The sequence below is a fragment of the Pollachius pollachius genome (assembly GCF_949987615.1).
Source record: "Pollachius pollachius genome assembly, chromosome: 15".
In the NCBI taxonomy this organism is placed as follows: Eukaryota; Metazoa; Chordata; class Actinopteri; order Gadiformes; family Gadidae; genus Pollachius; species Pollachius pollachius.
Window position 1 is genome coordinate 4,617,593 of NC_136948.1, and position 12,178 is coordinate 4,629,770.

Below are 12,178 nucleotides of genomic sequence, written 5' to 3' on the forward strand. Positions count from 1 at the left end.
CTTCCTTAAACTTCAGCAAGGTGTAGCACACTTTAGTTGACATCAATACCATGCCTTTGAGAGGTTGACGATTAAGGAACTTTATTCAGATAAACACAGTGAAATAGCAAATAAAGTCCTTTTTGATTTTTTCCTCAATTGTTTTAAATCAAACACTACAGATGGAATATAAATGCAGACAATTTCTTGATCTGATGATGTGATTGTTTATTTGAAAGATTGAATTTACTGTGATAATCGATAGCTGTGGTAAGTGTTGAATATCAGCTTCTGTTGGGAAGTAAAACATTACTAGACTGAAAGGGGAACTACTAAACAAAACAAGCCTGCAGGTAGGAGTTGAAATGTGGATCAAATGTCCAACGTGTGGTCAGCATCGTACCTTAGTTGTAAAGACTTAATAACTTTACCTCCTAGTACTTTATATCTTAAACCAGTGTCAGGGAAAAGTGCTTTATACTCTGTTATGGCACTGTCACTATTACAGCTCACTGTTCAGACACTATTCTCCGATGCCACTTATAGTTTATGAGTATTTTTTAGATACAAGCCACTAGTGAGTACAGTAGGGAGGGGCTTACGGATGTTCTACAGCTTGAGATTACAGAGTACATCTCTGTATCACTATCCTCATTATCACTATCATTGATCGTTGGTGTGGTACACACAGGCCCAGTCACAGGGAGGCACCCCCAATAAAAAAAACAGGGCACTCCCCAGGTGGGCCCCCCATAAAAACCCGCCACACAGAGTCCCATTCAGTTTCTGAGGAAATCCGCTGGCAAGGTAAATAAAAAAAGAAGGCGTTCTGTCTCTTATGCCTCTTATGTCGTCATCTTCGTCATCCGTATATTCGGCTGAATAAGATAGCCGCCACTCCCACGACCCCGCCTCCCTCTGTGACATCAGAGAGGGAGGCGGGGCCTGTGGGGTTGATCAGAACCCCCTCAGAACTCATCTTTGGTCCTGAGCGCGGGCTGGAGCTCCGGTTGGAAGTGTTTGTTGGGGCTGCCGTCGGGGTTGAGTATGCGGGCAGCGGTGTACCCCGCGATGGGGTACTTGGTCTTGTAGGTGCCCTCGAAGACCTTCTCCAGGGAGTTCAGCTGGTCCGCGGTGAGACCCTCCTGAAGGGGGAAGGAGAAGGGCAACCAGTGAGCGACCATAACCTCCATGACCTAAACTCTTTGCATCCACATTGCTCCAAGACCAGTCTCGAGCAACGCAGTCGATACAAGGTGCACCGATGATCCAGCTTAAAGGTGCAGTAGAAAGGATTTAAGATATTTTATTTGGGTATAATTTGTGAGAAATGCCAACGGCTGTTAGTGGGTGAAATGCGATGTGAGAATATCAGCTTCCCCTCGACTTCGCCCGCCTGTCTATGAGCCAATAACGATTTGAGACAGATCCCGGTCCTTTCTGACCAATCACAGCATCTCTTCTGTGATTGGTTCTGGGAATCCATCTTGCCTTTTCATCACAGATGCGTGAAATGCGACACCGCTCAATGGTGGAGAAACGAAGGGGAGGGAGAAGGCAGAGAAGGAGAGGGCGTGCTTTGGGGGTTGTTTAGGCCCCGTCCACACGGAGCCGAAATGGGCGAAAACGATCCGGTCTCGTTTTATGCGGTTCAGGGATATCTCCATAAAGACGGAGTCGTTGCGAAACTGCATCGAGCTGTAGAAACGCCGGAGTAAATATTCAAGGCGCTGGTTCTCCACAGAAAAAAGTGGAGCGCATCAAGCCTGCCATGAGGAGATTCAACCTTTTACATTGAGCAGAAATACTTTTTAATGTGCAGTTAGTAATTCAATTTATCAAGGGGCTTTATTTAAAGCTACAAAAAGAATACAAATAAAATAATAAATAAAAAATTCAGCGCCACTCTGACGTCCCCCAGCTGGTGGGGGGGCTTATGACGTCATCGTTTGCGTTTCAGGAGTCCACACGAATCCTAACACGAAACAGCATGGGTCCGGATAGATTTGAAACCACCTCCAAGGGTGAAAATGTGCGGTTTCGAGCACCGGATTCGCCGGCTCCGTCTGGATGGTCGGCCGAAACGCACAAGACTTATGCGGCTCTCTCTGAACAACTCTCGAATTTCACCTACAACAGCTCTACACGCAATTGTAAGCCACTCCTAAAGCACTAAAGAGAAGTAGTTTAAAGGTCCCATGACATGCCACCAGGTGTGGGCTGATTAGCCGTTACCAGCCGTTTTGGAAATCTGTCCCTTATGACATCACAGGTGGGCGTGTCCACCTAGATGTGTGCTGGATAGATCAGTCTACCAGCCTACCCAGGGCACTGTAGCAAACGTTGCTCATCTATCCGTCACACATCTAGGTGGACACGCCCACCTGTGATGTCATAAGGTCATCACATGTCATAAGGGACATCTCTGACAAATGTACTTATTATAAGTCGCTTGGGATTTAAGCACCTGCCAAACGCCCGAAATGTTATGTCTCCTGCTCTTTCACGGAACCGACCCGGTTCCCAGCAGAGGGTTCCGGCCCCCCCACCCCTGCTCGAGAGCCCTCCCCCCACAAAGACCCACCGTGTCGGGGGTCAAGTCCGCCGGGTCCAGGGACATCTTGGCCACGGCCCGCGTTGAGTCTCGGCCCACCAGGGCGTTGTAAGAGGCCCCTTTACCGTAGAACCCTGGAGGTCAAACCAACAGGGTCCGGTTAGATTTTACCGTCTCCGGTGGGGAAAGGGTTCTCCACCAAAGTATACATCGCAAAGAGGACCTTACCCAGCAATACACCTTACACACATTGTCACGCAACGATGTCAGGGGGTAATAAAACATTAAATATAGACAGACAGAAATAGACAAAACAACAGAGGAGGAAGACTCCTAGTTCCCAGTTCCCTCAGCAACGGAACCTAGGAACTAGGAGTCTTAAAAAGGAAGAAAAATACTCGTTCTTCCTAAGTCTTCTCCTGTTGTTTTTGTTGTTTTTCTGTATTGGACCTGTAGCTCTTAACTGTGTTATACTGCTATTATTAAACGTTATAAAAGGCATTCATGGCCAATCACAGATATCAGGTAATATAATGGAACCAGATGTGGTTTCACTTTGACGTGTAAGTGGTTGTTGTGGCGTTTCGTTGTACCTTTTCCTTTGGTCACGTCAAACACAACTCCCTTGATGGCCATGTAGATGGGCTGTCCGTCCTACGTTGTTCACATGATGACAGGGGAGCACCAAATATAATTTTATCCTTAGTACATCGAGTTGCATAAACACACTCAAACACACACATTCTCGCTCTCTCTCTCTCTCTCTCTCTCTCTCTCACACACACACACACACACACACACTCGTGCTCCCTCTCTCTTTCTCTTACACACACACACAAACACACAAACACACACACAAACACACACAAACACACACGCACACACACATTCTCGCTCTCTTTCTCTTACACACTGTCTCTCACGTACACACACACACACACACACACACACACACACACACACACACACACACTCTCACCTCGCTGCCGTCATATCTCTTCAGCTCTTCTTCTGTGAACAACCTGACAGGCGCCGAGTCTGGTTTGTGAGTCAGGTTGATATCGTCCGCAAAACATGTATAAAGCACCATTAAAAAAGCGCAAAGTCGCGTCGTTGCAGTTGCCATGGTGTGGTTGTGCGAGTAGTCCAGTCCAGTCCAGCCAGCAGGACCACTTCCGCCTTGCCGTGTGTCGATGACAAGCCAGGTCTAGAGAACCCGGATTAGAACCCGTATATTTGGTTCATCCATATACACACATCGCCCTAAACTGTCCCAGGTTGTGGGAATACCTAACGTCCCGGGACATGCGCCCCCCGTCGCTCTACGCGTCTTCAGACAGCAGGCTGGGGCGGGTTATGGCCCGGGACTCATTACCGACTGGGGGGTATAAGATCCCGGGATAGGCGCGGAACTATCGGGACAACTTTATAAACAAATACAACATAGGCAGCTTTTGCGCGGAGAAACATCAAACAATTATAATAATTCTTGACATCTATTTATACCCGTGTCGCTTGCGATAATGTGGACTTGGCTGATACAAATAATGTCATAATGTATTAAGAAAAATAAATGTGTTTAATTTACGGTTTACATGCGTTTGGCCTATAGATCCTAGCTCAAACGGGACAGTGAAAAAGAAAGGGTGCCCCCGGGACAGTGCAAGAGAAAGGGTGCCCCCCCCCCCCAAATGAAGCAGGAAAGGAGGCAGGATGGACCGAGGGAGCGGGACGCAGAGGAGTCCAAATACAATGTTGCCAGATTGGGCCAGATTTCCCATCCAATCTGGCAACCCTGGCCGCGGGTTTACGCAGAGCTCCGGCTTTCAGGGGAAGGGCTTGTTTAACAGACGCTAACGATCTGAGACCGCCGGGAGATCTCCTGTCAAGTTCAACATGTATCTGCAATTAAAATGTGTGGCTTTGTGATTTTTACCTAATCTCCTGACCAGGGGGCCTACCCGAGGCTGGGCTTCGGCATGATCAGAAGCGACGATTCCCTATCATACGAGGAGGTGAGTTACTAGAGCTGCTTCATGGTGGTGGTTGTTGTTGTTGTTGTTGACAATAGGGCTCCGGTAACACGGAAAGTTTCTGCCGAAGTCGGCTCTGATGTGATACACTTGACAAAGTTTCATAGCTCCACGTTGACGGATGAAAAGATAGCAGCGTCTTTATTTTTGAGCGCGTATCATGTGACTGATATAGACGGGTTGGTTTCAGAGGGAAAGCTGACTGGACGCTTTTTACTTTGTCGTTCAGCCTGGTCTGGACTTGCTGCTTTGATCTCTACCAGTCAGGTTTTTATCATAGCACTGAAACAGCCCTTCTAAAAGTAGTAAATGATATTCGGCTAAACAATGACTCTGATGCTGTTGGGTCTCAGCAGGGGCGTAGGAATGAGTTTAACATTGGGGGGGACACATATCGGAAACCTGACAGATCCGGTATAATTTTTAGGTGGGACAAATGCGCCTGTCTCCGATATTGGAGGGGACACGTCCCCTCCGTCCCCCCCCCGGTTCCTACGCCCTTGGGTCTCAGTGCAGCTTTCGACTCTGTTGACCACAGCATATTACTGCATAGACTTGAGCACTGTATGGGACTTCATGGCATTGTCATCAGCTGGCTAGGTCCTATTTAGAGCATAGAAGTTTTTATGTGTCTATTGGACATTTTAACTCAACACCTACGTCCTTAACCTGCGGAGTCCCTCAGGGTTGTCCCAGGATGTCACAAAACCTTCTTAATCTGAACACTGACGAGACTGAAGTCATATTTTTGGGAAAAAAGGGGCATAGACTTAAGACTGCCGCTCTACTGAGAACGAAAGGTTTTATGGTAGCCGACACCGTGAAAAATCTTGGAGTAATTATTGACAGTGACCTAAGTTTCAGTAGCCACATGAAGGTTATGACAAAATCTGCTTTTTATCATTTTTAAAAAATATCGCAAAGGTAAAAAAGATCGTATCACCAGGAGACCAAGAAAAGCTTATTCATGCACTCATTACCAGCAGGGTGGACTTCTGTAATGGTATTTTTACTGGTCTCCCCCAAAAAGCAATCAAACTTCCCCAAATGATTCAAAATGCAGCTGCAAGGTTACTGATCAGAACCAAAGAAAGAGATCACATTACACCAGTTTTAAAATCCCTAAACTGGCTACCTGTGACCTACAGAATTGATTTTAAAGCCCTTTTGCTTGTTTTTAAATTACTTAATGGCCAAGGACCTCTGTATTTAGCAGAAATGTTTAAAATGTACAGTCCCTCCAGATCACTTAGATTGGTAGAAAAATACCAACTGGTACAACCAAGTGCCCGCACAAAGCATTGAGAGGAAGCTTTCAGTTGCTATGCGGTCCGTCTATGGAACCGCCTACCCCTAGATATCAAGACTTCTCCCACCATCTCCATTTTTAAAACCGTTTGCAGATGCCTTTCACTAACCCACTCTTGCACCTGTGCTCCATTACACTATTATTTTACTTACATGTGTTGTGTCTTGTAATTTATTTTACTTTTTCATTTTGTGTAGGCTATTGTGTTTTGTATTTTGTTAATTTCCATTATTTCGTTATATTTAAATTATTTTATTTTTTATTTTATTTTTCCTGTCCGCTTATAACGCAGCAACTAACGTGCTGATTATTAATGAATCCCTACTGTAGTCATCGCTGATGATCAGTCCTTGTTGTGGTACGTTTGACCTCGAAGGAGGCTGTTTTTGGTTTTACTTTGGTTTTACTTTGGCAGCTCAACGGTGATGGATCTGACAAGCAGCCCGATTTCCACCAAAGGATCTTTGATGACCCTGACGTCGAGGAACCCAATGGCAGCAGTGTGGCACAGGGTACAGACTTACACTATGGAGCCATTTAAACCACCACCAAATATTTTTTTCATTCAAATTAAACTTAAATCTTCTGGAAAAGAAAAAGTTCATCCTCTTTCCATCCTTTTTAATTCACTTTTCAGCCTGTATCCAAACTTGGGTTGCATTCTGTTGTTATATATGATATTCGATTTTTTTTCCTCTTTGTTTAAAAATAAGATCACCTTTAGTGTTTTATGTTCTGATCTCTGACACCTTGCTTAGTTTTTTGAAGCACAGAAAACTGTTAGTCAGGATTCAAGTGAGTTAAGCGAACCTCCTGCTCCTCCTCTCATCTCCTTCTCCTCTCATCTCCACCTCTCCTCAATCCTCACCCCCTCTCATCTCGTCTTCCTCCTGCTCCCCTCCTCCTCCTCCTCCTCAATCCTCACCCCCCTCTCATCTCCTCTTCCTCCTGCTCCCCTCCTCCTCCTCCTCCTCAATCCTCACCCCCCTCTCATCTCCTCTTCCTCCTGCTCCCCTCCTCCTCCTCCTCCTCAATCCTCACCCCCCTCTCATCTCCTCCTCCTCCTGCTCCTCTCCCCTCCTCCTCCTCCTCCTCCTTCTCCTCCTCAATCCTCACCCCCCTCATCTCCTCTTCCTCCTGCTCCCCTCCTCCTCCTCCTCCTCCTCCTCCTCAATCCTCACCACCCTCTCATCTCCTCTTCCTCCTGCTCCCCTCCTCCTCCTCCTCCACAATCCTCACCCCCCTCTCATCTCCTCTTCCTCCTGCTCCCCTCCTCCTCCTCCTCAATCCTCACCCCCCCCTCATCTCCTCTTCCTCCTGCTCCCCTCCTCCTCCTCCTCCTCCTCCTCCTCAATCCTCACCCCCCTCTCATCTCCTCTTCCTCCTGCTCCCCTCCTCCTCCTCCTCCACAATCCTCACCCCCTCTCATCTCCTCTTCCTCCTGCTCCCCTCCTCCTCCTCCTCAATCCTCACCCCCCTCTCATCTCCTCCTCCTCCTGCTCCTCTCCCCTCCTCCTCCTCCTCCTCCTTCTCCTCCTCAATCCTCACCCCCCTCATCTCCTCTTCCTCCTGCTCCCCTCCTCCTCCTCCTCCTCCTCCTCCTCAATCCTCACCACCCTCTCATCTCCTCTTCCTCCTGCTCCCCTCCTCCTCCTCCTCCACAATCCTCACCCCCCTCTCATCTCCTCTTCCTCCTGCTCCCCTCCTCCTCCTCCTCAATCCTCACCCCCCCCTCATCTCCTCTTCCTCCTGCTCCCCTCCTCCTCCTCCTCCTCCTCAATCCTCACCCCCCTCTCATCTCCTCTTCCTCCTGCTCCCCTCCTCCTCCTCCTCCACAATCCTCACCCCCCTCTCATCTCCTCTTCCTCCTGCTCCCCTCCTCCTCCTCCTCAATCCTCACCCCCCTCTCATCTCCTCCCCCCCCCCAGACGAGGACCTCCCAGAGAGTGGCCCGTCCCTGCGGTTCAGCAAGGCGTGCCTGAAGAACGTGTTCACGGTGGTGCTGATCTTCATCTACCTGGTGCTGACCGCGGTGGCCGTGTTCCTGGCCTACCAGACCATCACCGACTTCCTGGAGAAGCTCAACCACCCCGTCATGTCCGTCATCTACAAGGAGGTGGACTTCTTCCCCCCCCCCGGTCTGTACGCATACACGCTATCACACACATGTACACACGTAACCCACTTGAACACATGCACAGCTAAGCTAACGCTACGTGGTGTGTTGTCATGCAGGCATCGCTCTGTACCTGGGTAAAGCCCAGCTGCTGAGCTGCAAACACTACTACCACAACAACATCCCCCCGCTAGTGGCCCCCGGGACCCCGGAGGTGGGGGACTGCACCATGGAGCAGGTGTCCTACGTGGGCCCCTTCACCAACCAAACCCAGGTGAGGCCTGGAGAAGCGGTTCTGTAGCCGGTGGACTTGGATACGCACTGTGTTTGACTCCTACTGGGTGGACACACACTGTGTTTGATACTATATTAAATTCACTGAACGTTCTGATGCCTATCGCTTCTCTGCACCCCTTCCTGCTGAACTTGGACTTGTTTTTGCAGTGGCTGCAATATCGATGTTGATTGTGGCTAGCTACCAGCTAGCGGTACATCCCATCACCACCACTACAACTTGTTAAACAAAGATGGCCTGCCGGTCAAACCCATGTGGTTGCGTCAGGGTGTCGTTACATAGGTACCTTCTTGAAATCCAAATGTTTGTAAGGTCTGAGGCAATCTAACCATTCTTTCCTCAACCGTTGAGACTAAGTTAGCCAGCAAGCTAACAGCTAGCAGCTACAAAAACACCTGAGCTACATTCACAAGTGTCACAGGGTGTGGCTATGAAGAAAGGATAATTTGTCTGCTGAACGACTCTGTGTAAATGAAAATGGGGTTTGGCAGTTCTATTTGCCCACATAGTATCATAAAAACGATGAAGACCTTTATTTTGTTGATACTCTTTGTTCGTTGTTTGGTGAGCTTATCTACTTCCTAGATACATTTGAAAACAATCAAAGGCATGAAATCCGTGCCAACCTTTCCAACCAAGCGTTCCTTTTTCTCCTGCTCCTCTTCATTTAAGTCCCACTCACAAGCGTCCTGCCTCCTACGTGCTCACTGCTTCGGGTTAGTCGTGGACGTATGATTTTTGGCCCACATTCTGAGTAGGGAAGCATGCTGATGCGTGACCTTTGACCTGCGGCAGAAGCAAGCGCTGGTGGTGCAGGGGCCGTCGGAGGTTCGGAACAAAGAGGTGATCTTCATGCAGTTCAGCCTGACGGACGCCGACGAGGACTTCAGCGCCATCACCTACATGCTGTTCGCCAAGTTCGGGGACCTGGCTCTGAGGTGAGCGGCGGGCTCTCGCCACCGCCGCCGTCGGGGGGGCCTCTGACCCCCGGCCTCGTTCCACTAGCTCTACTCTGGGGTGGTTCATCGTTTCTACTCCCTTTTAATCAAAAAGAGGAGCCTCAAAGGGTTCACGTTTGTGTTTGATAACAGAAAGAGAACACTTTGGTAGAGATTTGGAGTTGTGCTCTGCTTAAGATGCTTATTTCTGGTAGTCTGCGATAACGTCGGATAGAATAAATGTTTAAAAAAGGTTTTTGTGTGTGTGCGCGTGTGTGAAAATGCATGCTGGGCTCGTGTGTGTGTGTGTGTGCGCAAACGTGCACGTCGTGTGCTCGCGCGCGCGCTCTCCAGCCCGGATAAGCCGGCCTTCATGATGGACTGTGAGAAGAACTACTCCACGTGGACCTTCTCGGGGGGGTTCCGTACCTGGGTGAAGATGTCTCTGGTGATGACCTCGGGGAAGAAGGACGAGACGGTGGAGTTCCGCCAGGAGGTAGCCGCCGCCCTTTGGCCGTCACCTCCCTGCTCTCTAGCGCCGGCTCGTCCTGTCCGCAGGCCATTGGCGTTCTAACGGCCTGGGGACAGGAACGGCCGATCCTAGAGAGCAGGGAGCTGAAGGCTAGTTGCATGCTCTCTAGAATTGCCTTCCCTATCCACAGGCAATTAGAACTTTTTACATTCAATTAAAAAAGAGGGAACGTTTATATAAATCTTTAACCCAATTTAACGTATTAATTAGTAACAATGATAATGCAAACAAATAAATATAATAACAAATAAATTAAAATAGTAATAATAAAAGTGAAGGTGATAATAATAACAGTAATTATAATGTTTCTAGACTTTATTTTATTAACAATAGAATGTAATTGTTTGGTGAACTTGGGTAAGCAGGTCATCATCCAGGAAACAAACCCAGTGTGTGTTCATGGCCTCGTTAATAACATGGCGGTGCTGTTCTTCCTCCTGTCCAGTCGGGGGTGGTAAAGTACAACGACCGGCGCACCAACATCACCGACGAGCTCTTCTTCGTGGTGTTCGAGTGGCGGGACCCCTTCATACAGGAGATCAAACTGGTGAGGTTCTCCCAAACGGTTCTTCCAACTTCCCCCTGCATTTGTTCACCCTGCAATTCATTTTTTTTTTTTTATCAATGAGAAAAGTTTGTAAAGGGCATATTTGATGTGATTTTAAGATTTTAGGATGATATCACGGGTCATGTTAACCCACAACATGTTTCTGGAACCCTCACGTGACAAAAATTCCTCCCAGATAGTGACGTTGTTATGTTAGTGTTATGATACGTCATGTTAACCCACAACATGTTTCTGAAACCCTTGTGTGACATCACTTCCTCCCAGAATTGTGATGTGTTATGTTAGGATACAATATGACATGTTAACCCACAACATGTTTCTGATACTATCACTTCCTCCCAGATCATGATGGTGTTATGTTAGTGTTATTATGATGCGTCATGTTAACCCACAACATGTTTCCTAAACCCTCACATATGATTCACTTCCTCCCAGATCGTGAAGGTGTTATGTTAGTGTTATTACGCGTCATGTTAACCCACAACATGTTCTGAAGACCTTGCGTGCCATCACTTCCTCCAAGGTCGTGACGGTGTTACGTTAGTGTTATGATACGTCATGTTAACCCACGACATGTTTCTGAAACCCTCGCATGTGTCATCACTTCCTCCCAGATCGTGACGGCCAACCCGTGGAACTCGGTGGCCATCTTGTGCGGCGTGTTCATGGCGCTGTTCAAGGCGGCTAACTTTGCCAAGCTGAGCGTTTCCTGGATGATCCGCATGAGGAAGAGGCATCTGAGGAACCGGGCGCGGGAGCTCAACAGTGTGACCTGAGGGCCGCCCGCAACACTAGTGAACGAATGCTCCTGATTCTGATGTTCACTTCATCCAAAACCGTATTCCAATGTCGTGGGCGCTAAAGGCTTTAGCCTTTATCCCTTAGCATTAGCATTAGCCTTTACCTAAAGGCTAAAGGTAGCACGATGCCTTCACAAATTTCTTGACATACGTTACAGGACCAAGTTTTGCTGCTGAACAACAGGGAGGTTGTTGACGTAGAAGTAATCGATACAGAACTAATTGATTAGGACCTTATTGATAGGTAACATGTGTTTAGTTCCTCTGGGGATTAAGGGATATATGGGACAAATGACATGACTGCAACCAAACTCACTACATTGGGTCATACTTTCACTGTTTTCTCAATCTGTAGATATTTCATGGGTCTGAAGAGAACAGACATAGAAGAAGGAACTGACATTTTACTAGATACATACAAATGCAGATGCAAGCATTTTAAGATGTAGAAATTGACCAGTTATCAGTTTTGTCAGTGGGATTTTAAAGGGCAATACCAGCTAAGGTAACAATACTGATTTCCATTGACTTTTACGCTTGCTGCGGCATTAAGGTAGGAAAAAAGGGTGTTGTTCTTTTCTTTTTTGAAGTTGTGGCTGATTTTGAATGTGCACCATAGATTGTTTGTTGAGCTAATTAATGTTTACGTAACACTTTTAAATTCCACTCATACTCATGCTCTGATGTGTTTATATTCAATGTATTATTTTAGTTAAATGCTGAATGTTTCCAGTAATTATTGTCCACTTTATGTTACAGCGTGTGAAATGTTTAAATCAGTGATTCTCAATCAACTGGAATGTACTTGAATGGCCATAAACCATGTTATATTTTAAATGTTTGATTATGTCATAGATATATATATTGATTTTTTACAATGATACATAGAATTGGATACACAAAATATACCATATTGGTTGAAAGAAATAAAAAAATGTTTTATAGCTGTATTGGGTCAGCTTGAATTTCATTTCCACTTTTTGTACAAATATCGACGAATAGGTGTACTTAAAAAAACAAAAACTAAGATGTTTTGCTTCATTAAAGTTATTTA

The 12,178-nt window shown here is 47.0% G+C and overlaps 2 protein-coding genes across 3 annotated transcripts; one reads left to right on the forward strand and one right to left on the reverse strand.

Annotated features, from left to right (window-relative positions):
- Window positions 1-44: 44 nt before the first annotated feature.
- nenf (neudesin neurotrophic factor) lies at window positions 45-3,833 on the reverse strand. Its single transcript, XM_079751837.1, has 4 exons — window positions 3,513-3,833; window positions 3,127-3,187; window positions 2,564-2,667; window positions 45-1,124 (listed from the first exon to the last, which is right to left on the reverse strand). Exons 1-4 carry the CDS (start codon window positions 3,657-3,659, stop codon window positions 948-950), a joined length of 489 nt encoding a protein of 162 aa, XP_079607963.1. The 5' UTR covers window positions 3,660-3,833; the 3' UTR covers window positions 45-947.
- Window positions 3,834-4,369: 536 nt separating this feature from the next.
- Window positions 4,370-12,044, forward strand: pacc1 (proton activated chloride channel 1). Of its 2 annotated transcripts, none has more exons than XM_079752844.1 (8): window positions 4,370-4,548; window positions 6,291-6,387; window positions 7,804-8,013; window positions 8,111-8,265; window positions 9,082-9,224; window positions 9,579-9,720; window positions 10,202-10,303; window positions 10,939-12,044. In XM_079752844.1, exons 1-8 carry the CDS (start codon window positions 4,513-4,515, stop codon window positions 11,098-11,100), a joined length of 1,047 nt encoding a protein of 348 aa, XP_079608970.1. In that variant the 5' UTR covers window positions 4,370-4,512; the 3' UTR covers window positions 11,101-12,044. The 2 variants fall into 2 exon arrangements, with proteins under 2 accessions (XP_079608970.1, XP_079608971.1); XM_079752845.1 differs by having other exon boundaries at window positions 9,085-9,224.
- Window positions 12,045-12,178: the final 134 nt, after the last annotated feature.